Source organism: Taudactylus pleione, unplaced genomic scaffold, assembly GCF_031769625.1.
Source record: "Taudactylus pleione unplaced genomic scaffold, aTauple2 ptg000212l, whole genome shotgun sequence".
NCBI classification, from domain to species: domain Eukaryota; kingdom Metazoa; phylum Chordata; class Amphibia; order Anura; family Myobatrachidae; genus Taudactylus; species Taudactylus pleione.
Window position 1 is genome coordinate 1,428,953 of NW_028284614.1, and position 27,185 is coordinate 1,456,137.

The 27,185-nt window shown below is 45.8% G+C and overlaps 1 protein-coding gene across 1 annotated transcript in view; it reads right to left on the minus strand.

Moving 5' to 3' along the window:
• Window positions 1-22,069, minus strand: part of GPX3 (glutathione peroxidase 3) — a 28,655-nt gene extending 6,586 nt beyond the window's left edge. Inside the window, exons 1-4 of the mRNA XM_088478245.1 lie at window positions 21,877-22,069; window positions 11,996-12,149; window positions 8,117-8,234; window positions 5,315-5,414 (exon numbers count right to left, since the gene is read on the minus strand). Of these exons, the coding sequence (XP_088334371.1) occupies window positions 5,315-5,414; window positions 8,117-8,234; window positions 11,996-12,149; window positions 21,877-21,963 (459 nt within the window). The 5' untranslated portion in view covers window positions 21,964-22,069. The remainder of the gene's footprint in view (window positions 1-5,314; window positions 5,415-8,116; window positions 8,235-11,995; window positions 12,150-21,876) is intronic.
• Window positions 22,070-27,185: the final 5,116 nt, after the last annotated feature.

The window sequence follows — 27,185 nt, forward strand, 5'->3', positions numbered from 1 at the left end:
CCTTATCTGGACGATCTCCTGTTACTGGCGGAGTCCTCAAAGAAACTTCAGCACCATCTGCAACTAACAGTCTCTATTGCAGTCTTTCGGCTGGCTGATAAATTGGTCCTCCCTGGTACCATCACAGAGAATGCTCCATCTAGGAGCTCTGTTGGATTCCCAACATCAGAGGATCTTGGTGACGGGAGAAAAGATCTCTGCGTTACAGGCAAAGGTCCGTCTTTGCAGAGTCGCCGGGTGTCTATTCACTCGGCAATGAGGTTACTGGGATCCATGGTATCCATGTTCGACATGGTGGAGTTTGCCCAGTTTCACTCAAGACCTCTGCAGAAGTTGATCCTTTCCGGATGGAATGGGTCGCCCCAAAGGATAAAGACACAGACTTTGGGGCTTTCCCCGGAGGTGCGATTATCTCTGGCCTAGTGGCTACAGACGGCTCACCTGAACAAGGGACGCCCCTTTTGGAATGCAGACTGGGCCCTTCTGACGACGGATGCCAGTCTCCGAGGCTGGGGAGCGGTGATGGGTCCACACTTCTTTCAGGGAAGGTGGACATCGGTAGAAGCTGCTCTTCCAATAAACATATTGGAACTGCGGGCAGTATTCAAGGCTCTCCAGCAAGCAAGACAGGTCCTGCAGGGTAAACCTGTGCAGGTACAGTCGGACAACGCCACCACGGTGGCATACATAAACCGCCAAGGAGGGACCCGCAGTCAGGCGGCTCTGACAGAGGTATCCCGCATTCTAGTATGGGTGGAAAAGCATCTCACCGCAATATCAGCAGTGTTCATACCAGGAGTTCTCAACTGGGAAGCAGACTTTCTCAGCCGTCAAGACGTGCATCCAGGAGAGTGGTCTCTTCACCAGGAGGTGTGTCAGCTACTGGTGAACAAGTGGGGCCTTCCAGAGATAGATCTCATGGCCTCACGACACAACAGCAAACTGCCAATGTTCGGGTCAAGAACAAGAGACGCAAAGGCTTGTCTAGTGGACGCTCTGGCGGTCAAGTGGACCTTCCAGTAAGCGTACCTCTTCCCTCCGTTCTCCCTTCTTCCTCGAATGATACGCAAATTCAAGCAAGAAGGCGGCACGCTACTGCTGATTGCTCCAGCGTGGCACAGGCGGCACTGGTACACGGATCTTCAGAGTCTCTCAGTGCACACTCCGCTGTTGTTGCCTCAACATCAGGACCTGCTATCTCAGGGTCCTTGCCTTCATCCGGACCTGAATCGGCTGTCTTTAACGGCGTGGCTATTGAGACTGCTCTCTTGAGGTCCAGAGGTTTCTCCAGTTCGGTGGTCAACACCATGCTGAGTGCTCGGAAGCCTTCGTCTGCCAACATCTACCATAGTGTGGCAGGCTTTCTTCCAGTGGTGTCGCACTAGAGGTTATGCTCCTCAGGTGTTCAGATTGGCCAGGGTTCTGGCCTTCCTACAGGTGGGTTTAGACCAGGGTCTTCGCCTAGCTTCCCTGAAGGTACAGGTGTCTGCACTTTCAGTGTGGTTTCATCGTAGGATTGCTATGCTTCCTGATTTCCGCACCTTTATGCAAACGGTGCTTCTTATTCAGCCTCCCTTTGTTCCACCTGTGGCACCATGGGATCTGGCTATGGTCTTGAAGACTCTTCAAGGACCGCCATTTGAACCACTGGGCTCAGTGGATTTGAAATGGCTAACCATTAAGACTGTATTCCTTCAGGCTATTGCTTCGGCCAGAAGGGTTTCGGAAATTGGGAGCTTTCTCATGTAGACCTCCATTTCTAATTTTTCATAGAAACAGGGCTGTGCTGCACACTCGTCCTGGGTTTCTTCCAAAGGTGGTATCTAGTTTCCATATCAACGAGGAAATTATTGTACCATCGTTTACTTCACCGGACCTTTCGGTTGGTGAGGCCACCTTGGATGTGGCCCTTGAAAATCTATGTAGACCGCACTTCTTCTGTCTATGGGAGTCAGACTCTTTGTTTGTCCTTTATGGCTTCCATAAAAGAGGTTGGCCTGCCACTAAAGAAACATTGGCAGGATGGATTCGACTGGCTATCTCTGAAGCTTTTGCTCACGAGGGCCTTCCTGTTCCATCTTCTGTTAAGGCTCATTCCACTAGGTCTGTGGGTCCTTCATGGGCAGCTCGATGTGGCGCTTCAGCTGTTCAGCTTTGCAAGGCGGCTGCGTGGTCATCTGACCATACTTTCGTACGGTATTATTCTTTTTATATCTACGCCTCTCAGGATGCTTCCTTCGGGCGACGGATTCTCCTCTCAGCACAGGAGCATCCCCACCCTTGAAGGATACTGCTTTGGGACATCCCCAAGGTATCCTGTGGATACCCTATGGACCCTGAAGTAGAAAATATAAAATATGGTAAGAACTTACCCTTGTTATCTCTATTTCTACGAAGTCCATAGGGTTCCACAGGACTCCCGCCCTGTCGCACCTGTACTGCAGATGGGCTGTGATTCTGGTCACCGGTTTTTCCGTCTCCCTCTGGTGAGAATGTGATTCTTGTGTGTTCCAGACTTTCTTCTCTCTCTCTTTATCCTCCTCCGGCCTATGGCTTGCGACGAAACTGAGTGCCTGAGGCTCGGGTATAGGAGAGGGACCCCAGTGCATCCTGGGAGGATGGAGACATTTTTAACTTTGTGGTGCCTGGATGTCTGCCGCCATCGCCTATACCAGATAACAAGGGTAAGTTCTTACCATATCTCATATTTTACCTTTGAAGTGGAAGAGCGCTTAACAAGGTGAGACCCTACATACATTGACCTATAACAGATTACAGCTGGTATGAGGCTTGTACACTTTGGGTGCTGAATTAAACACGAGTGGAGTGTTTTAAACACAGATTTTTTTTATCTTCTGTCACCTTTTATTATTTATTTAGTTTGATCACATCTATGCATGAAAGCACTTTATATTTATAATCTCTCAGGTCACACTATGATTGTGTTTGTTTTATTCTGGTTTTTTGAGATTCATGTTGTGGGATTGTCACATGAAGACACTGCAAGAATGTTGTCTCCAGACCTTTTGGATTCCTTTTTGAACTTTATTGTTCTAGGAACTTTAAAATAAGACTGGTAGACTGAAGGTGCCGTTCCTTCACTACTTGTAATATTAACATATATATATATATATATATATATATATATATATATATATATATATAATATATACAGTCAGGTCCATAAATATTGGGACACTGACAGAATTTTCATATTTTGGCCTCTATTCACCACCACAAAGGCTTTGAAATGAAACAAACAAGATGTGCTTTAACTGCAGACTTTCAGATTTAATTTGAGGGTATTACATCCAAATCAGGTGAACGGTGTAGGAATTACAACGGTTTCTATATGTGCCTCCCACTTTTTAAGGGGCCAAAAGTAATGGGACAAACTAAACAATCCTAAATCTAACTTTCACTTTTTAATACTTTGTTGCAAATCCTTTGCAGGCAATTACAGCCTGAAGTCTGGAACGCATAGACATCACCAGACGCTGGGTTTCATCCCTGGTGATGCTCTGCCAGGCCTCTACTGCAAATGTCTTCAGTTCCTGCTTGTTCTTGGGGCATTTTTCCTTCAGTTTTGTCTCCATCAAGTGAAATGCATGCTCAATCGGATTCAGGTCAGGGGATTGACTTGGCCATTGCATAACATTCCACTTTTTAGCCTTAAAAAACTCTTTGGTTGCTTTTGCAGTATGCTTCGGGTCATTGTCCATCTGCACTGTGAAGCGCAGATGGACAATGAGTTCTGAAGCATTTGACTGAATACGATCATATAATATTGCCCGAAACATTTCAGAATTCATTCTGCTGCTTTTGTCAGCAGTCACATCATCAATAAATACAAGGGAACCAGTTCCATTGGTAGCCATACATGCCCACGCCATGACACTACCACCACCATGCTTCACTGATGAGGTGGTATGTTTTGGATCATGAGCAGTTCCTTTCCTTCTCTTCTCTTCCCATCACTCTGGTACAAGTTGATCTTTGTCTCATCTGTCCATAGGATGTTGTTCCAGAACTGTAATGGCTTTTTTATATGTTGTTTGGCAAACTCTAATCTGGGCTTCCTGTTTTTGTGGCTCACCAATGGTTTGCATCTTGTTGTGAACCCTCTATATTCACTCTTGTGAAGTCTTCTCTTGATTGTTGACTTTGACACATATACATCTACCTCCTGGAGAGTGTTCTTGATTTGGCCAACTGTTGTGAAGGGGTTTTTCTTCACCAGGGAAATAATTATTTTGTCATCCACCACAGTTGTTTTCCGTGGTCTTCCGGGTCTTTTGGTGTTGCTGAGCTCTCCGATGCGTTCTTTCTTTTTAAGAATGTTCCAAACAGTTGATTTGGCCACACCTAATGTTTTTGCTATCTCTCTGATGGGTTTGTTTTGATTTTTCAGCCTAATGATGGCTTGCTTCACTGATAGTGACAGCTCTTTGGATCTCATATTGAGAGTTGACAGCAACTGATTCCAAATGCAAATGTCACACCTAGAATCAACTCCAGACCTTTTACCTGCTTAATTGATAATGAAATAACGAAGGAATAGCCCACACCTGTCCATGAAATAGCTTTTGAGTTGATAGTCCCATTACTTTTGGCCCCTTAAAAAGTGGGAGGCACATATTGAAACTGTTGTAATTCCTACACCGTTCATCCGATTTGGATGTAATTACCCTCAAAATAAATCTGAAAGTCTGCAGTTAAAGCACATCTTGTTTGTTTCATTTCAAAACCATTGTGGTGGTGAATAGAGGCCAAAATCTGAAAATTCTTTCAATGTCCCAATATTTATGGACCTGACTGTATGTGTGTGTATATATATATATATATATATATATATTTATTATTATATATTTTTACTTTTTATCACTTTGTCATTTATATGTAGAGCCATAAAAACAGCCTCCCCCCACACCCACACACTGAGGTTATAATCCCCATGCTGAAAACTGATAGTGCTCATCCTGTCCGTTTCCCTCTTACAGTGGAGCCCAGCCCAGCCCAATCTGTCAGGTGCTCACTGAGTATATTAGGAGGAGGCATGAGGCATGTTTGTTCTGTGTACTGTGCACGCAGCATCTCAGAGTAAAGGTAAATGTCACTCACCTGCAGTCCACTGTCATTCAGCATAACGTGTTTGTGACAGTTACCTCCCCTCTGTCCACAGATGCTGCCAATGTATGAATTTCACTTTGTTTTAATTATGAATAATTACCTGCACCTGGCTTACACCAATACGCCACAAGGGCAGTGAATGTGCGTACAAGTTATTTTCATTGAAGACTTTATGCTTTAATACCTTCAAAAATGTGTATACTTTCTGCTCCTTCTTCCCATTAATCTCTCCTTTTTCAAACAGTTGGAAATTTGGAGTGAAGCCACCACCGGGACGTATATATCTGTAGGGAATTTAGAAGGGGGTTTTACACCATTTATTTTTTTTATTTCACCTTATGTGATGTAGCACTAGTTCACTGGAGTGATACATGCATTGAAGTCCCACAAAAAAAATATTTAGTTGACGTACATAAGGCATGAAGGCAAAATGCATTGTATGTTCTGGTCAAGACCATCGCGACCATCGGGCTTGCGACGAGACCCTTGTGGTAGGGTCTCGTCTGCCGCAAGCCCGGAGTGCTTTTGGCTCTATCAGAGCCAAAAACACTCCCACTGACATCACTAGTGATGTCAGTGGGGCCAGACCCAGATGGTAGGCGTTCCCATGGGAACGCCTCTGTCTGGGCAGCCACGCCCCCGGCACGCCCACCAATGGGGGCGTGCTGTCACTCACCATCGACAGCACGCCCCCTTTGGTGCGAGACCCTGAGCGACGGTTTCCCCGTTGCTTGCCGGTCTCGCGCATGCGCACGACGGATCAGCCTCCGTCGTGCGCATGCGCATTTCGCAAGCGGGTCTGAATGAGACCCCAAGTTTATTAATAGCTGTGCAATAGATCTCAATAAAAAATAAGATAGCATGGTATTTTTTGACCAGAAACCCCAGAGGAAACTCACTGGAACCCTAGGCCTGATTCATCACTGATTGCAACTGCAACAGCGCACGCAGATCGGTCGATGGCGAGTACTGCGCATGCATATTCATCGCAGTGCTTGTGCGTGAGTTAGCATTGCAATCGTTCTGCCATCACTCACGCAGAAAGAAAGCCATGGTAGAGTGATGGGAGGTCAGCGTTTGGGGGGGTTTTGACGGGGGAGTGGTCAGAGAAACACAGACGTGTCTGTCCGTTTGAACCCCTTTGCATGGGCGTGCATAAATTAACCAATGTGATTGCATACGCAGCTTATGTACTTACTGCGTGCGATGAGGTTAGCAATTTCTAACTATTATATATCGATGTTCCCGATATATTCGCAGGACTGCAAGGTATTACATATATGAGATTAAGGAAGTGGGCGACTCTATGCTGGCCGTGCGACGGCTTTGCGTTTGCAGACATTAGCATATTTTCGTCGCAGATCTGCGTGCGTAATCGCAGCGGCTATCGCAAGAGCTATCCGTAGTGAATCAGGCACTCTGGGTCTCATTCAGACCCGGTCGCAAGTGCCGATGCACTCGCAACTGGGTCGATGGTCCCCACAGAGCATGCGCACGACGGAGCTGGCTCCGTCGTGCGCATGCGCGAGACCCAGCTAGCGATGGGTGCTCCATCGCTAGGGGTCTCGTAGCAGACGGGGCAAGCTGTCACAGCTCGCCCCGTTTGCTGAGTGGGCCGGGGGCGTGCCCAGCCAAACGGAGGTGTTCCAGTCGGAACGTTTGCTGTTTGGGGGGCGGCCCCACTGACATCATTGATGATGTCAGTGGGGACCTTCCTGCTCAAACAGAGTAGGAAGTTCCCTGGGGCTTACGAGAGCCCAGACCCAACCTTAGGGTCTGGTCGTAAGCCGCGATGGTGATGACCATCGCGACCATCACCCTGGTCGGTCGCTAGAGCTGTGGGTGGTAACCCACAGCCTAGCGATCGACCAGAAGGTGGCACTTAAAAAAGTAAGTGGCCGCCCTCATTCAGAGCGATCGCTTGCAGCAAGCGATCGACTCTGAATGAGGTCCTCTGTCCAGAATGAAAGAGCTTAGCACTGCCCAGCATTCCATAACAGCTTATATATGCTATCACTGTATAGCACAGGCCTAGCCAATGTGTGGCACCTATGGTTGCCATGGAACTACACATTCCAGCATGCCCTACCACAGTTTTCTGGAGCCGATGCAAAGTTGAATGCAAGTCTATTTTTCCGTCCGGATATTGCTACTTTAGCACTGAGCGCGCTCAGGAGATGACCGCACACGATACAGAGCATTTCCAAATACATGTGCTCAGTTGCGCGCCCACTTGCAGCTAAATGGGAATTCGCACGTAGGCGATGTGTAGTGAAGGCGTGCGGATGTAACTGCGGAGCGTGCTGACTTGTGCGCACGCAGATTTGCCTCTGATATCACGCAGAGACGTTACACTATCAGTGGGGCTATTGCAATGTGCTCCGATGATGATGATGGCTGTGAAGCAATGCATACAGGTAGGGCGATGGGCTCAACACGTCATATGGGAAAATGTCTGCATTTAGTTCTGTGCACACAATGCAAGTGCAACTGCGGCCTACGCTACATCAGCTTCTGCATACACTACACACAGGTCATAGGGGTTTCCAGTGGCGGCACCAGAGGTGGAGCTGCAGCACAGTCCAAAATAGGGGATCCACATCAACTGCCACCCCAAACACTGCCAAACATTGCCAGCTGGGACTCACTGGCAGTTGGTGTGACTCCCCTATTTGAATTATGGACTGTGCTGCAGCCCCACCTCTGGAGCCGCCACTGGGTGTTTCTATAATGGGTGCAGGGTGTGTGGTGTACACAGGTCCATGGGGGCCTACAGAAGCGTCAACCATTTTCCCGGAGTCTGAGTGTATTGGCGTCTACGCTTATGAGAGAGTGGGGGCCCACACCGAGACTACACATGAGCCCCCTCCCCTCATAAGCTGCCACTGGCACAGGTAAAGGCAGAGTGTGTCCTGTTAGCCTGTTTAATTGCTTCAGACCTCCCAGGAGCTTATTGACTGTGAACCAAGTTATACACGTCACTCACTTTAGTCCCAGGGGAATTTCTTCATTGCTCCCAGGTTCTTGTAGACCAAACTGGTTGCTAGGAAATCCCAAAATAACAAGCCCATTGGATCTCATTTCTTCTTGTAGTGCATTCAGTTCTGAAAGATAGACATGTCAAAAAGCAAAGCTATTAATTGTCACTAAAGTGGTTGCTGACTTATATATACTGTATGTATATATATATATATATATATATATATACTGTGTATATATATAGTTTTGTTCTTCTCTACGTGCCTGAACTAGTTGTCACCTCCTTTATAATGTCACCCAGCAGGTCACATCATTAGTGGTTTAGGGACAAACCTCACAAAAACTCCAGAGACAAAGTTGATATAAGTATGTTCAATATTAACTTTAACATTCTAAATATTGATTGTTATAAATAATGCAACATCAATAGTGAGTAATGAAGACAAGCACAAGTGTAATCCAGGAACACAAAGCTGCAGAATAAACATTTCCTTACAGCAAATTAATGTTACCATTGTATCTCAGGCAGCGTGGGTAGGAAACTGCCAGCACAGGAATCATTGTTGGTTACATTTGGGACCTATTGTACATGTTCTTCAAGCCTGGTGACGTGTGAATGCACAGGAGACTATATACATGATTATTACAGCTACGCTAATTACCCTCATCTCAGCTGTATGTCAATGTCCAAGTGCTGTTTAAGTGTTAATGCCTAGATTATTGTATAGTCAATATAATCACCTAAACATTAACAACGTATCATATGCTTGTTCTTCAAATGAAACATTTATTCATCCAACTTGATTGAGGTGTTCTACGAGGGCAGCAGGACATCCCACAATAATGTACTTATTATTTAATGTTATTTGTATAGCGCACACATATTATATAGTGCTTTACATAGCCTACCCCATTGGAGCGTACACTCTGTATTCCCTATCGCATAAAGGAAACCCACACAAACACGGGGGGGACATACAAACTCCAAACAGGTGGGGTAACCTCAGTGCTGTAAGCTAACTATTGTGCCACTGCACTGCCCTACAAGTCCCAAGAGAAGGAGAGTCCAAGCAGTATTCCTGCACTAGGACCCTAGTTCTGCCACAGGGGTCTATGTACTAAGCCTTGGAGAGAGATAAAGTACCAACTAATCAGCTGCTGTCACTTTACAGGCTGTGTTTCAAAAATATCAGTTAGAAGCTGATTGGTTAGTTGGTAATTTATCTCTCACAATTTTATCTCTCTCCAAGCTTTCATGAATACCTCCTTTATCTCTTTCCAAGGCTTACTACACAAACCCAAAAGACTCTACACACAGTGGGGTAAATTTACTAAAGTGAGAGTTTTTAGAAGTGAGTTTCAAAAGTGATGTTGCCCTTAGTAACCAATCAGATTCTACTTGACATTTAACTAGCACCTTCTAGAAGATAATAGCTGGAATCTGATTGGTGAATCATTTTGGAGTAGTATAGTATCTCTTATGGATAGATCGGTTGTTCTGGGAGGAAGACTATGGAGGTGATTTTAGAGTTAAGCTGTGCATACACACTTGCCGATGTCGGGTCCGACGGAGGGATGGACCTGTCATGCTGTATTCTGCAGCTTGACATCGTTAGTGACATCCCCCGTTGGCCCTGCAGCATATCATGGGTACACACTAGAACACTGGTTCTCAAACTCGGTCCTCAGGACCCCACACAGGTCATGTTTTGCAGGTCACCCAGCAGGTGCACAGGTGTATTCATTACTCACTGACACATTTTAAAAGGTCCACAGGTGGAGCTAATTATTTCACTTGATTCAGTATGGAGACATGGAAAACATGCACCGTTTGGGGTCCTGAAGACCGAGTTTGAGAACCTGTGCACTAGACGATATACCTGATATGTCGCTCCAATTTGCGGGAATGGACGTTTCTTCTAGTGTGTACCCAGCTCTATAGCCCTTAAGCGATGTTATCAGAATACATGCTTTTACTAGTAATAGGAATATAACCTGTTGGTTCTAATTACCACGTAGCCATTATCTGTTCCATTAAGCAGCCGGAACTACAATCACAAGTGTTGCTTAGCAACACAATGCTAGTTCCACCTGCAGGTGATGTCATAGGGGTGCAGGTGGTTGGGCCGGTTTCCATGGAGACGCGCCCAGCATCCCTCTCTGTTAGTAGGCATTTCTGCCTCTCCAGCTGCTGTGAGTGATCATAACCAAAAGGCTGGTCTGTAGCTTCTTTCCCATCGGTGCTGGTTATATTGCCCATCATGCTGTCTGTGCTGAACCTGTGACTGTTGTATTCTTGTTGCCGATTCATATTCTTATTCTCTGCACTCCTGACCTTGTCTTATCTCTGCCCTAAATCCAGATTAATGGGGAGATGTATCAAGCTTTGGAGAGAGAAAAGTGTAGTAGTTGCCCAGCAACCGATCAACGACTATCTGTCATTTCATAGACTGTACTAGCTAAATGACAGAAGCTGATTGGTTATTTTGGGTAACTTCTGATTAGTTATTTTGGGCAACTTTTACACTCTCTCCAAGGTTTGATACATCTCCCCCATGACCTGATCATTCTGTTTGCCGGCTGCCTATACTATGACTATCCTGCTTCTTGGAAATCTGAGTTACAGTTTGTGCACTGGCCCAGTTCGGCCGCGCTGTGCTCTGACAACATGTCCTGCCTCCTGCATACCCTGGTGGCCAGGATACCTTCAACTCCAAACTTGTTGTCCACAGTCGACAAGACTGGTGTAACGTCCACATCTTGCCTGCGGACATCGGAGTACTGAAGGTGGCTGCTATAGGTGAACATCTCTCCAAGTGGTTCTAAGGTCGTGGGGTTTATTTACTATATGTCGGGTTGAAAAACCCGACACTTCTGTTTATGCCCGATATTTAAAAGGGAAGTGATTGTACCAGCAAGACACAGCTAGTAAAATTACTGCCCTTTTAAATATCGGGCATAAACACAATCAGAAGTACTGTAATTACACCTCCTTGTCACCTCCCTGCAGGGATTATGGTAAGGCTAACATTTCAATTGCAGGTGGGAGTGTTGCATTGCAGGGTCATTCTTGAATGCTGCCTGCTCCATGTCCTCCAATGACAGCCCCCCCCAACTGCAAGTGCTCTAGTTTACATGCGGTTTCACTAGCGTTAACAGAACATCTATAGGTAACCAGCCTAAACCATGTTTCCACTGCAGATCCCTAAACCGCTAGCTGCAAACTTTACTGGCTGGGATAATCCTCACCATCCTGCCAACTGTGCTCCCCTCTCATCTCTTACATTATTACAAACGTTAGTGAAGAATGCACTGTAAACTACTAATATCATTTTATTCATTCATTCTACTGGCAAGATAGAAAGTGGCTATAAATATTATTACAAATAATGTCGGATCTTTATTCCTCCTCAGTATCTGCTCCACCAGAGGCCACTGCACTGATGTCCAAAGAGGACGCTACTGAGCACAGAGAGCAGAGGGCCCGGACCTTTTGCTATGGAACCCCTCAATGGACCATTAAACCCTTGCTTATACCATTCCAGGCTTAACCAAGTGTAGAACAGCCTTAAGGTACCCATACATTTGTAACGGATTCCCGCAGTCCTGCAACCCGGCATTGCAGGACTGCAGAAATCCAACATGTTGGATTTCACCGATATGACAATCACGATCAAAAAATGATCGTGATTGTCAAATCGGAGAAATTTTACTTGTGAAATTTCAGGGATCCTGTGACGGATCACTGAACATCGATGGTCCCCGGTCGGCATTTCTGTCCGGCGTATTGGCGTTTCTGCCTCCATCGTTAATAATCCCTAATAGCACTGTAATCTCTTCTCATTGAGCCTCCATTTGCAGCACTCAGAACACACCCACGTCGTACCTAGGTACTGCATGGTGAGCCCTCAGTACGTGGCCACGTTCACAAACAGCAGGGTCTTGTCCTTGTACTGCCTGAAGGGGACAAACTGACTCCTGTCTAGAGTGAGCGCTCCGTAGTCATAGACTGTTCCTGTCACAGAACTGTAGCAGTCAACCTGAGACAAAGGAAATAATGAGAATTAGATGCACGGCTTCTATGAGGAGACAGAGAAGAGGACAAAATCAGCAAAGCTACGAAACAAAGGCAATCAACCAAATCATGTGTTACCAGCACCTCTTATTGTGAATTATTATGTGTATACTTTATATAAAACCAACATGTTCTGTAGCGCTGTACAGAAATTGAATTGTCAGTCTCTGCTAGAGAGAACCCACAAACTCTACCCAGATAGTGTCCTCAACTGGATGGACCCCAAGTCTCCAGCACCATAAATTATCATTGGTTGCCCACCTGCGCACAAGACTTCTTATTAATGGAGTATGGGTAAGAGAGACCCAAAAGTAGAAACCACGGTGTCTAAATACACAATATAACCCTTTTGGTAAAGAGTGGAGACTCTAAACGAGTTGCCGAACCAAAGATATCTTACATTTTTTTTTAAATAAGTAAATACAAATATGCTCAACAATACAAAATTAGTATTTGGCTGAGTTCAATGAGTTAAGATGAAAAATACATTTATATTAACCCTGGATGCGGTTTTCCCCAGATCCATTGATGTCTTTAATGGCTTTAAGGCAATATAAACAGCCTGTCCAATGTCACACTGTGTGGCTCTAAATAAAAGCGCTATAGCTCAGTAGTAATGCGATCAAAACTTATTGCAAAGCATTCATGGGTGTTAGGAAATTTGGACAAAAGCTGACTGCAAGTCCCAAGCATATATATACCACTTAAATGCTTATATGTGACTCTACTTCGTTTGTACTTACAGCATACTTGGTTCCAGAGCATGCATGAAAAAAAAAAAGATACTGTATGCTCCGCAAACAGAAGTAAGTTCTGCTTCAGGCCGTGCATGTTCGAGAAGGAAAAATCTGTCTTGGTAATAAATCCAGTCACAAGGCATACTTCCCAACATGACCCATTCCAGGAGGGACAAAATGCTCTGTTCCTGGATTCTCTCTTAATTTGTAATTGCCATCACCTGTGTTGAATTAGTTAATTGATAAGAAAGGTGTTTCAATACAGGTGACGGCAATCATACATTAAGAGGGAAGTCCAGGAGCAGAGCATTTTGTCCCTTCTGGAATGGGTCATGTTGGGAGGTATGCACAAGAACCCACTGTAAAGTTGAAATTAATAGGGGACAGTTATGAAAATGTGTATGACAGGAATTATTCTAGTAGAGCAGGAAGCATTCTAGAAAAATAGGAAACGTTCTAATACAACAGAAAGCGTCGTAGAAGAACAGGAAGCATTCTAGTTGAACAGGAGGTGTTCTAGTAGAACAGAAAGTGTTCTAGTACAGTGGTTCTCAAACTCGGTCCTCAGGACCCCACACAGGTCACATTTTCCAGATCACCCAGCAGGTGCATGGGTGTATTCATAACTCACTGACACATTTTAAAAAATGCAGAGGTGGAGCTAATTATTTCACTTGTGATTCTGTGAGGAGACCTGGAAAACATGCACAGTTTGGTGTCCTGAGGACCGAGTTTGAGCACCTGTGTTTTAGTAGAGTAGAAAGCGATCTAGTAGAACAGGAAGCATTCTAGTAGAACAGGAAGCGTTGTTGTAGAAAACATTCTAGAAGAACAGAAAGTGTTCTTGTAGACCAGGAAGCATTCTAGTAGAACAGAAAGCGTTCTTGTAGAACAGGAGGATTCCAGTCATACTTGCCAGAGGGGGCAGCAAAGTCAGCTCAGTGGGTGGGGGACAATTACCTGCATTGTGAAGTGGGGGGGGGCTACAATGATGACACCCATTTCACTCAATAAGTGGGCGACTGCGGGTGGGTGGCGGCTGGCTCTGTGAGACTTACCCACTCTTCCGGGTGGCTGGAAGCGTCACCCGGCCGTTCCAGGAGAGAAGGCAAGTGTGATTCTAGTAGTGTTTAGAAGTGCGGTGAAGCAGCTGATTGGTTCTTACAGGTTACAATGCCTTAAGTTATCACGCATGATAAAACAACATTTATACATACCTCCAATTCTACAATATATTTTATATAGCACAAATATCAAGCACACAATATATACAAGAGGTTTTTTTGTTTAAGGATTTTCTGATATTTGGGAGAATGAAGTCACTTGTTCCATTCTTTCCGTTTAAACCTACTATAAGATAACCAGGCTGGAGGCCCCTGCAGGGTCCTGTGTGGGATGACGGCCAGCGATTCTGAGGTCCATACATATTAATGCTATCCGGAAGAGTCTAATCACACAGTGTACTATTCTGTTAGTACGAGTCCAGGTACATCTAATCTCTACAGTGATGTTTCCTATTGTAATTAGGATTGGCTCTAAGCATCTAGTATATATAAATACATAATATCAGTGTTTGTTGATGCTGTCACAGGCAGACACTGGGCCTGATTCAGAGCCGCTCGCTCTGACAGAGCGCTCGCTCTGAATCAGGGCCGGACTTTTTTTTTTTTGGAGCGGCCTCTTGGCCTCTCGCATAGCTGTGGGTGACCACCCACAGCTATTGCGAGCGGCCAGGATGATGGTCGTGATGGTCAAGACCATCGCGACCATCGGGCTTGCGACGAGACCCTTGTAGTAGGGTCTCGTTAATCGTAAGCCCCAGAGAGCTTTCGGCTCTAATAGAGCCAAAATCTCTCCCACTGACATCACTCGTGATGTCAGTGGGGCCGCCCCCAAACGGCAAGCGTTCCCTCGGGAACGCCTCCGTTTCGGCAGCCACCCCCCCGGCCCGCCCACCAAACGGGGCGAACTGTCACTCAACATCGACAGCTCGCCCCCTTTGGTGCGAGACCCGGAGCGACAGATTGCCCGTCGCTAGTCGGGTCTCGCGCATGCGCACGACGGAGCCGGATCCGTCGTGCACATGCGCTGTGGGCCACCATCGACCCGGTTGTGAGCGCTCAGCGCTTGCGACCGGGTCTGAATCAGGCCCACTGTCACTATCCGGTACCACCAAGAACCAACAATAGAAAACTTTTAAGAGATGATATATGTGGCGAAGACGAGTTACTAGTTGGTTGGTGGGGAGATGTTGCAGCAGGGCAGCACAGACGGTATAATGGTTAGCATTACTGCCTCACAGCACTGTGGTCCTGGGTTCTATTCCCACTTCGGCCCTGTGTGGAGTTTGTATATTCTCCCTGTGTTTGCGTGGGTTTCCTTCAGGTGCTATGGTTTCTTCCCACACTTCAAAAATATAGGTAGGTTAATTGGCTTCCAACAAAAATTAACCCTCGTGAGCATGCGGACAAATATTCGCTGCAAAGCGATGCGGAATATGTGCGCGCTATATAAATAACTGGTAATAAATTATCAGGAATTATGGATAATAAAGGATACATTACAATATTAACAAACAATAACTTTCTCATCATCTTTTTGATTCCACCCAATAGTGACAATATGAAGTGATTTAGGGGCCCGTCTTTTGCATGTTATATGCTGGAAAAATGCCAAGATTTTACTAAGACGGACCCAAGAGATTGAGGTTTGTGAATTTATCTTGGACACATATGAATCCCCTTGTAAAACACATAACAAGAGCAAGCCCTAAAAGCACAGGATAGCGGCTGCCCGCAGGGGTGAAAATCCAGATCATCCAAGGTAAGTATTTGCTAACCCTATTCTACCCCCTAACCCTCCCAAAGGGGTGCCTAACCCTAACCTCCCCTTTCCTCACCGCTTAAACCTGTCCCCCGGGGGGGTGCCTAACCCTAATCTCCCTCGGGGGTGCCTAACCCCCCCTTCCCTAACCTCCCAGGGGGGTGCCTAACCCTAAGTCCCCCCTGGGAGCCCTAAACCAAATCCCCCCCCCTTCGATCTGTAAGCTGGGTGTTGGCCTCCCAGCATAGGTCTAATGACAGGCGTCAGGATTTGGACACCTGTCATTAGACACTTTCCGGGATTAGACAGTCGGGAAGCCGGAGGTCGGGATTACGTCCGTCGGCTTCCCAACTGCTACCCCTAAAAGTATCAGGGATCTATTTACTAAGCAGTGTTAGAAGACTGTGAAAAGTGATAAGAAAGTGATAATGTGCCAGCAAATCAGCTCCCAACTGTCATTTTTCAAACACAGCCTATGAGATGACAGTTGGGAGCTGATTGGCTGGCACCTTTTCACTTTCTTATCACTTTTCACTCTGTCTCCTAACACTGCTTAGTAAATAGACCCCTTAGTGTGTTGTCATCAACAAGTAGATGTTACTAACGGCTTTCGGGCTCATTTACATGGATATAAGGCAAAGTTATGACACGCCTCTCATATGTAGCAGTACACGTCCACTTTACCCCCACGCTCATAGGTGCTGCTTTCACAATCTCCCTGAAATGCTTTCACAAAAGTAGGCAAGTATGGCTAAAAAAATGGAAAATGTTCAATTAGCCGCAGAAGGTATCTGAAGTCTGAACGTTTAGTTTTTTTGCTCGCAGCTTATGGAGGTGTGAGCAGAAACCAGCTGCTGTAATACGCTGACAATGTGCATCGCAAGCTGCCTGCCCGTAATTGTGAGATCTAGGGAAACAAATAATTGAAATAAAATGTGATACAAAGGAATAGTGACAACATTTAGCATTACTGCAGAAAGATCGTGAACAGAACTGCTGTGGCAGCGTAGTCTTTAGAGAGTAACAATGAAAAAAAAAAAACAGTAATAACAATCAAGCAACTCTGTAAAAGCAATTAAGTTTAATGAGGGTATTGGGAAACACAAATAGCCACCAAAGACCCTTTTGTTACAGCCCGTGACAAACATTATACGCCGATCATTGCAGGCTGGCCTCAGCACAGAGAGACCCAGAAACTGCTGGAAACTGCAAGGCTTGTGTTGAATCCAGTTGTCTGTGGTTTTGCTTTTCCTCGCCGAGTAACTAGGAGCAGATGCTGTTTTCGCATTTTTGATTTGTTTTTGTTCTTTACATCCAAAGACACCAGGAGAATGACACTGATCTATCTCCTCACACAACTGGCAGGCACAGACATCTTGGAAGAGGTTTATTACCGACATGTAAACAGGATATAGAAACAGAAGGTTGTGTTTTGGACTATTTTACTGTCTGGCCATCTGTAATTGTCAATACATAGAAAATGTGGCTTGTGGAGGAGTTTTAAAGGGAGCAGTTAAATCTAGGGGTAGTTTCCATTATGTCCAAAATAAATTGCTTATCTGTGTATTTGCACTTGCACATGACCAATTTCTGGGTGCACATGTTACACTACACACGTCACTATCCCACGTCAGCTTGGTACCTGCTATTTTACTCTCCAACAGATCAGTGATTTTAGGGGGTCTATTTAATAAAGATTGGCTCATATTTCTCCATAAATGACCATACATCATTCAGCTCCCCGGTGATGCTGGCCTGGCAGCGGAAAGGCTGAACATACATCTTCACCAATCCACTGTGGAAGCACTTGATCATGCATATCCTGGCTTGCAGCGCAAATTTCGCCAAAAAATAAATAATATAATAACGATAGGAGGACAGCGGGTGGCACAGGTATTACCACTGTCCTTGTTAGGCTTCCCCATGCTTTATATGGGGAAGCCCATCACCCAAGGTAGCTGGCTAAGGGGCCTATTCATCAAATGACAAATGGGCCAGTAACCATGCGGAAACGCTAATTTCCGCATATTTATCATCAGGGTTCCCGGTAGGATCACCTGATATTCAGCAAACTCTGAAAACTGAAAGTTTTCGGAATTTGCTCCCGAGAACAAGCGCCATCTTTAGACGCCGCTTCCTATGGGAAGGAGTTCCGGGGATGTGAAGAGGGATCCCAGTAGATCCCTCCGTCACCTCCTCACTACCTCTCCGGTGGCTTTGCGCATGCGTGACCTTGGGTTACGCATGCATAGCCGGGCCGACGGGGAAGAGTTAAGAAACGCAGCTAGCTTCTGTAGCTGCTATACTAATTGAGGGGACAGCTGCTTTTCAGAGCAGCTGTCCCCGCACCGGAGCAATTATGAATTGTTCCGGTGTTAAGTTTTCCCCCACCTCAGTATCCCTTGCAGCGAGACCATTCCTTAATCATCGTAGGCCATACGGCTTCCGATGATTGAACTGGCCCCTAAGGCTGTTGCTTGAAATACAGTACCAGACAATTTCTATGGCTGGCCAAAGGGTTTCATAAATAGATAGAAGCCTTATTTCCAGTTAAAACAACGGTACACCGGTTGTTGCTGGGTTTTGGGCACTTCTACCAAGTAGAGATGAGTAGCTCAGCTTTGGTTTGGATTTATAAGCAAAGTTCAGATCTCAGAAATTAGGCCAAACGGATCTTCCTGCCATGTTCGGATCTCCGAACAAGGGCCAAACGTCATCTTTCATGGACATGTGTACCAAGATGTCTGTGAAAGATTATGGGCCTGATTCAGACCCACTCGCGAGCGGCTGTCCGCTCGCAAGTGGGTCGATGTTATGCACTGAGCATGCGCACGACGGAGGGAGCTCCGTCGTGCGCATGCGCCAGACGCGACGAGCGAAGGAAAGTCCTTCGCTCGTTGTGTCCGATCAAAGGGGGCGTGCTGTCAATGTTGATTGACAGCACGCCCCCTTTGGTGGGCGTGCCGGGGGCGTGCCTCCCTGACGGGGGCGTTCCCACGGGAACGCCTCCCGTCAGAAGCCGGCCCACTGACATCACTAGTGATGTCAGTGGGAGTGATTTTGGCTCTGATAGAGCCAAAATCACTCCGGAGCTTGCGGTTGAAAACCTCAACCGCAGGCTCCGGCTCGCAATTTCGATGGTCGCGATGGTCTCGACCATCGCGGCCATCACAAAGCACGCTCGTATAGCCTGTGGGTGGTGACCCACAGCTATACGAGCGTCCAGGAGGACGCTCCATGAAAATGGAGCCCGGCCCTCATTCAGAGCGTGCGCTCTGCTCAGAGCGTACGGCTCTGAATGAGGGCCTATGTTTTGCTTCATTCTGAGATCCGAACTTGGAGGGAAGATTCGAGCCCAAACCGAACCGCTCATCTCTAATAATAAGTAGACTTGTAAGTCAGCAATGTTCTCCCTTTTTGTCAAATAAAAAAATAATAATAATAATTACATCTGTCACCTACACACCTCAGAGGCAGCCATTTTGTGGGCTACACCAATCCCCATAAGAGTGCAGGATATCAGCTTGCTACAACTTTGTATCTCAAGAATTGGTGAAGTAATTATTTCCGGGCTATTCTGTCAATCAGCCCACAGAGGTTTTTACAGGTACACATTAAAGCAAAGGTCAAAAGGGTTTTTTATTACTTTAGTTAATCATTTTAAAGACATGCAAGTCATCTGGTTTTCCACCAAGTTATTGATGGCTCAACAACTGAAAAATTGCTGCAAATACTCCAAAATGTATTGGACGTGCTATTTATGTACATCTTAATTGGTGATTTCTAGTCATTGTATACAAGTAAATATATAGGGGGCTAAATATTTATCAGGATTTAAAGGATTACATTTACTAAAGTGCTGGGTTTTAGAAGTGGAGATGTTGCCCATTGCAGCCAATCAGATTCTACTTAACATTTCTCTAGCATCTAATAGAAGATAATAGCTACAATCTAATTGGTTGCTATGGGCAACAACTACACTTCTAAAAACCCCGCACTTTAGTAAATATACCCCATAGTCTCAGTTTAGATTACATCGCAATACATGCAACATTAAAAAGACAATTTATTGCCCACTGTACATTATAATGATATTACGGGTCACCAGAATACCCCAAGAGAATACCTGTCTGTCTATCGCTCAAATCGCACCAAATAGCCACACCCTCCTGAGGTGCAAGCTAAAATCCGACTTAAGTGCCGGGATCTTGTTTTCCAGCTAAGCACGGTGCCAAGAGCATAGCGTCCGGCACTTAAGTCGGAGGATGCTGTTTACTGCGACTTAACAGGCGTGTCTGTTAACCAGAATCACCCGACTAAGTGTAGGGCTCGATTTGGACAATTGAGTGGCTCCTGGAACTCCTTCCTGGCGCTATTCACATTGTGCTGAATTGACTTACCCCTTTGCTACTTAGCTGGACATACGTTAACCAGATACTTTTTTTTACAAAATAAGTGTCTTCAACCTGGGATTTTGTCCCTGTAAACCAGGGATGGGGAACCTTTTTTCTGCCGAGGGCCATTTTGATATGTATAACATTACCCAGTGGGGACCACGCCCCCTCCGTGTCATGTCAGACAGGGGCAGGGCCACAATCGTCTGTGATTACAGCAATGCCCGAAGCATCCTCAGGATGCTCCGGGGAGCTGTAAGGGCAACAGTGACTAAGGACGCTCCAGGTGACACTGCTGCATAGATTCTGGCTGCAGGGTGCTATTCTAGGTACCCTGCTAGCCAGATGAGGCTAGCAGAAAAAAGCTCAGAGGGCCAGACCAAATGATTCCGGTGGCCTTATACGGCCCCCGGGCCTGAGGTTCCCCATCCCTGCTGTAAACGGATCCACCTGGGTCCAGGGACCCGGGGACCCAACTCGGTTAGTTTGCAGGGTAGGCCACAGGTTGTTCTCGTGTCACCCTACAGTATAAACACGCGATCAGAGTCACGATGACTTGGATAGTGCCACATGCTGCCCGATTAGCTGGCTTCAATGGTGCTTGCAGATGACATCATCTCCAAGCGTCCACTGCAGTGCAATACGCCAGAAGATCAGGGTCACTGCAGACCCAGCTCCGGTGTTGCTGGCTTCAGTGGCGATTGGAGATGACATCATCTCCAAACGTCCACTGCAATGCTGGAAGAACCGGATCAAAGCAGACGCGGCTCCGGTGTGAGAGGTGCCGACCCGGGCTCTGTCCCGGGTCTGATCCGGGTTGGAAACGTGTTCCAAATCCCGGGACAGACCCGGGACATGGATGTAAAAGGGGTATAAGTTGCAAAAGTCAGGAAAAGTACAAAATGACAGGAATTGCTCCCAGTGGCAGAGTGTCTATGTCGAGCCACGTGTCTCTCACCAAATGGTGCAAAAACGCTACATGCGGATACATCTGTATAAAGGCCTGTATGTGGCGATAAGAACTTGGCGGTTAGAAGTAGCTTCTAACACTCGTATCTACTTTACCTAATTCGCAATATTGCTGCATAATACATCTTAATGCAGGAGATTTAACTGCGTTGCTTTTAATAACAAAAATCGATGATTAAAATGACGACATGGCCACTCTGTAGTAACTTTGACGGGAATAATGTAGATCAGCTTCAATTGTGGTACTACAATTCCAAGCATGCCCTACCAACCTCTGGCTAGCCCAGCATACTGGCACATGTGGTTCCCCAAGACTTGCAGAGCCACGGGAACCCTAATCCTTAATTATAAAATATAATCAGCCATTCTACTAGCATTTCCCAGTGACTGTATAATTGTACATGGCGTGTATTACATTATAGAACATGGCAGAATTACAAACCACAAATGTGTAATTTGTTCTTGTAATGAATACATCAATTTTATCTTTTATGGCTGTGGGTATAAATTATACACTATATATATATATATATATATATATATATATATATATATATATATATATATATATATATATATATATTTATTTAATTGTGTTAGATTGATGGACATGATGGATGCACAAAGTGAGACGAAAATGTAAAGGTGCAGTTTCAGACTGTGCCATGCAAATTACAAAACAATGACAGTAACATTATAATAATAATAATAATAATAATAATAATAATAATAATAATTGTAATACATGCAGGAAAAATTGCTTTCTTACCGACTTCTGGTCATTTTCCTTCTGTGCCTGCACTAGTGCAGCCAGGAAACAAGGCAGGAGCCACAACACCCCCAATTTCACCCCCATTCTGGGGCAACACAGCGACCACAGCAGCCCCTGGTATGTGGTGACAGAGAGCAGAGCAGTGCTGGTTATCTCTCCACCTCTCTAGCACTCAGGAATAATGACACATTCCAGGGATCACACACTGAAAGGCTCGAGGCAGGGCCAGTGCTAGCCAATAGGAAGGGGTGAATGAGATACTGAGAGGCTTAACCTTCTGGAAAGCTGTGTAGTCATAGAGATTACTCTCTTCTTCCCTGTAGGCTCAAAACATGCATTTGATACTGTATGTATGCGCACGTGTGTCTGTGCTGTGTCACAAGAATTTTTTTTTTTATAACAAAAGTGTTTTCTATTTTGCCCTTGAGGACAAGCATCATGGAAACTCCGGGGACCATTTATCGAATTTTGCTTTTGGTCCCCATTCAGTTAAAAAATATATTTTATCTGCCTTGTTTATCAAAAAGGGTTCAGTTTGGACAGCGTTTCCCAGGCAAACAGAAATATATCACTTTACTGTTGGGTTCAGATCTGGCTTGAAGGTGCGTATCCACTACGCGATCTTACTGAGCGATTGCACGATTACGACATCGTAATCATGTAATCGTTCAGTAATTGGCCACAAATCGGGCATTTAAATGTTAAAAATGGCCAGTGATGCGCGCGCCCGCTGGTCGTTTTTGACATCTATCATCGCCCGTACATGCTGGTCAACCTGAGGATCATGTCAGGTTTAGCATGTACGGGGATGATTGATGTGCTTACACTGAACAACTGAACGGTCAGTGTAGGCACATCACAGACTGTGAAACGACAGCACGATCACGATTACAATGTCGCAATCATGCTCTCGTTTCTCCGTTTATTAGTGGATACGCACCTTTAGGGATGGCCATCGACCATCGATGATTAACAAACATTGATAGTAAACCACCGATAGTCTATGGTTTTGCCATTGATGGTGGTAATCTAATGGTTCTCCGCCCTCGATGGCACAGAGCCAAACAATGTGCCGGGACACGAAAGCCTAGCTCCATGACCCGCAAAGCCCCGCCCCCACTCCCTGACTGACCCACTGCCCAGTCAGTATTAAAACAGGGATGACCATCGATGTATGAAACCATCGATTATATGGTTTCATGCTATTGATGTCATCCACCAATGGTACAATTGATAGTGAACATCGATGGGTAACCTACTGATGACTATCCATACCCGGCATTGCGACTGTCTGATGGCTTTGCATAAAGATAGCAAAAAATATGCAAGGAGGATTGGGAGGAGCTTTAGATCACCCGGGAGTGATCAGGAGATCCCTTTCCTGTCGGAAGCTGGCTGGCACCATCTACAGATGATGTCAGCTAATGGAGATAAGATCTGAAAAGTGATTGATTTTTAAAAATAGCCCCATATTGCCACCACCATGGGCGTAACTACCATAGGTGCAAGGGGAGCAGCTGCTATGGGCCCCAGAACTTAGGGGGTCCCATCTTCCTTGTCAGAGTTACACGTGTTACACACATTTTTCACTATTGGGTGGTACGGGATGTAGTCAACATCCTGGCGGGTGGGATGCTGGCGGTCAGAATATCGATGCCGGAATCCCGTCCGCTAACATCCCGACGGTATTAAGGTTAGAAGTTAGGGTTAGGCACTAGGGGGAGTGTTAGGGTTAAGCTGGGGGGGGGGGGGTTAGGCTGTAGGAGGGAATGCGGTTAACATACCGCCGCCCGTCGGAATTTCCGACGCTGGAAACTCGACCAGGGACTAAAGATAGGCATCTAAATTCTGACGCAGTATCTTTAGCCCCACGCCAAAATCACAACGCCCGGCATCTCGAACGAAGGTAAGCTGGGGCCTTCTAGCTGTTAGCCGGGAGGGTTAGGCTAGGGGAAGGGGGAGTTAGGGTTAGGAACCACTGGGGGGAGGTTAGGGATAGGCTCCCCCCCTCCCCCCTCGGGAGGGTTAGGCTTAGGGCGAGGGAAGGGGAGGTCAGGGTGAGCACCACTAAGGGAGGGTTAGGGAGGGAGAGGGGAGGGTTAGGGTACTTACCATCCTTAGCCGGGATCTTCACTGTTCAGGCTTCCGGCGTCGGTATTTGGTCCACCGGGAATAGATCTGGCGGCATTACATACAGATTCCTGCGGGAGAGGAGGGTTAGAGTTATACTGTGTTATGGGAGGGTTAGGGTTAGGCTGCGGGAAGGGTAGGTTAGGAGGAGGGTTAAAATACGTACCCGATTCTGTCGGGATTCTGACTGACCGGATGCCGCTATCTGTATTCTGACCGCTGGCATCCTGACCACCAGGATCTTGTTCCCAACCCGATGGTAAATAGGGGCCCTTACAAACCCCGACACACACAGGGTTCCAGTGTGTGGAGCGCAAGGTGGAACGCGTGATTTCTGTCCGGGTGACCCAGTCCCAGTCTTTGCCCGCCCGGCGCGTACGGAGCCCAGCTTACTGTGGAGCGATATTTGTGAGCTACATAATGTAAATATTGTCACCCTTTGTGTATTTGTGAGCTGCACAGTGTAAATGTCGTCTGTTTTATTTAGATGTAATGAATACATTTTTAATGCTGATGTCACTTCCAATCAGAGTGGGATCACCGTGGGTATAAATTAAGATATCTTTTAAGCTGCATACACACACAACGATTTTTTGAACGATTATCATTAACGATATCGTTTATCGTTCAAGTAGTTAAAACAATGAACGATTATCGTTCATGCGTGTTCCTCGTTTGTAGTTCAGTCAGACTGGAAAACTCAACGATTTTCATTAAGTTAATATGCAAAAATCGTTTGTAGTTCAAAAAAATCGTTCATTACACTTTAAAAAATCTGACAGATAAGGTGCGTACACACTGGGCGATTAAAGTGGACGACTGAACGATAACGATATATCATTATCGTTCAGTCGTCCACTTTATCGTCCATTTTTAACATCAAAACGATGAACGATAACAACGACGCGCGTTCCCGCGGGTCGTTCGTCATTATCGTTCATTGAGTAAACATGCAGGCCAACCTGACGATGTCGTCAGGTTGCTGCATGTTGGGGAATGGGGGAGAGAGCCCGGTGCTGAACGATATCGTTAATGATATATATATAACTATAAGGACTGATCCGGACAGTAACTTTTGTTGGTGCCATTACTTGCGGATTTCTTTGGATTTGCAATCTCCTATTTTATTCTATATTATTTTATATTTTTACCTTGATGGAATAAAAAGTTTTTACCTGAAAATAAAAGGTTTTTATATATGTATTTGGGAATTATATCAACTACTGTACAGTATATCAAGGAGGAAAAAGATACAGCTACAGGAAAGTCTACCTATATATCATGTGAGTATGGTAAGCAAGTCTCTTCTTACACATAAAGAAATCTATATACTGTATGTGTGATTTATCATTGCTCTAAAGTCAGTGGGGTATGCTTACCCATAAAGAAACCTTTATATGTGCAGGGAAACTGAAGTGAGTTAGGGTACGCTCCCCCTATTTTATATATGTTCGGTGAAGGTATCCCATCTCATTTGTAAGCACCGTTTGGGGTATATAACCGATAAAGTTATATCACTCCACGGGGCCTATTTATCAAAGTGTATTTGAGGTATAATCCCCGAAAACACCCGTTTCCGTGGGTTTACCTCAAATATTAAGTATCCCCCAGATGTATTAAGGAGGGACCGCAGCAGGTACTACCTGCTGTGATCCCTCCATTACCGCTAGCAGCCCGTTCCCCCGTAGGTTTCTATGGGGGATGCAATGCTGGCAAATTTACCAAGATCAGAAATGCGATGTATTCCAGATACAGGCCCCTGCAGCTAACGCCATCTGAAGCCAGTTGCTGCACTGTAGCATTAAGTGCAGCACTCAGCTCCTGACACTGTGAGCACTCGGCTCCCGACACTGCACCTCCCCCCCCCCCCCCACTGTAATAAGCACCGGACCACAGGGGTTTGGGCCATAAGGCTGCGCTCCCCTGACTGCGAGGCCACTCCCCCTTTACAGCTTTGCTGTGCGCACAGCATCCCTCCCCGCAAAGGGTGACACCGCGGGGAGGGACGCCATTGTTTGCATGCATCCATCTCACAAACCAGCTCAATATTATGGCTGCAGATTCCACTGCTATGTCCAACACTGCTGTGCCCACTCTCATCATAATCTGTCCCTGCAGAGGAAACACAAGCAGAACGTTGCTTCATATCAGTGGGCTGGGAAGGCAGAGAGGTTGTTATTTGCTTTATGTGATGTTACAGTGACCGAGGAATGAGCAGACTTTGTGTTCCAGAGATAACGCAGGTCACCAGGGACTAAATGGGACGATTTCAAAATCAGTTTCAACTGATAAATAGGGAATTCAAAAAATTAGTGGAGGTCTCAAACTGTGAGCTGCAAAATCAGCTTTGGTCCTGGCGGCCTGCCATGCATCTCAATTTGCAATGTGTGCCATGCTGTCAAAGTGCATAGGTCTATGCAACAAGATGCCTCCAACACCCTCCCTACAGGGGCGAACTGGGAACTAAAAGTGGCCCTGGAAACATTTATAGAAGTGGTCTCACGTGGGCGGCACCAAATCAACTGTAGGTAGAACCAATACCAAAGGAGGCGGGATTAGTACATCACTACACCTGTGTGAAAGCTGTTGGTATCAATATGGTTGGTAGTCTAGTGACCCCAACAATCACAGACCTTTAAGCTGTTGTGACAAACCCCAAACCTCCACATTCAAAATAACCCCACCGCCAACACCACTGAGACTGTACATAGACCCGAAAACCTCCAGCAAATAGATACACAACTCCTTACTACAGAAAGACCAAACTCACACCCAAATATCACCCCCAACCCAACCCGTGGAGTCCTGAATCACCCCAGAAATTGTTACACCCCCAGATAACACGCACTCCTTTTCCTATTCCAAGTAGAAACCAAACCAAGCATAGTAACCAAACCAAATAATAGTTAACCAAAGTTACCAAACCAAGTTACCATGGTAACGAAACCAAGCACTGAGCAATAATCAGCTTTACCAACTGTGGCACTCTGCAAAAAATAAGCTCTGCAGTCTGTGACACACAACAAAAATAAGCAGTAATCAGCAATAAGCAGAGAAGACTGGCACATGGCTGGCATTTGGTTAGTCAGCATATGCTGATTGTCTGGATACAACTATAACATGGAGGGACAATACAGTGAAAGGGGGCGGGGATGGGGAGAGACAAAGATGGATGG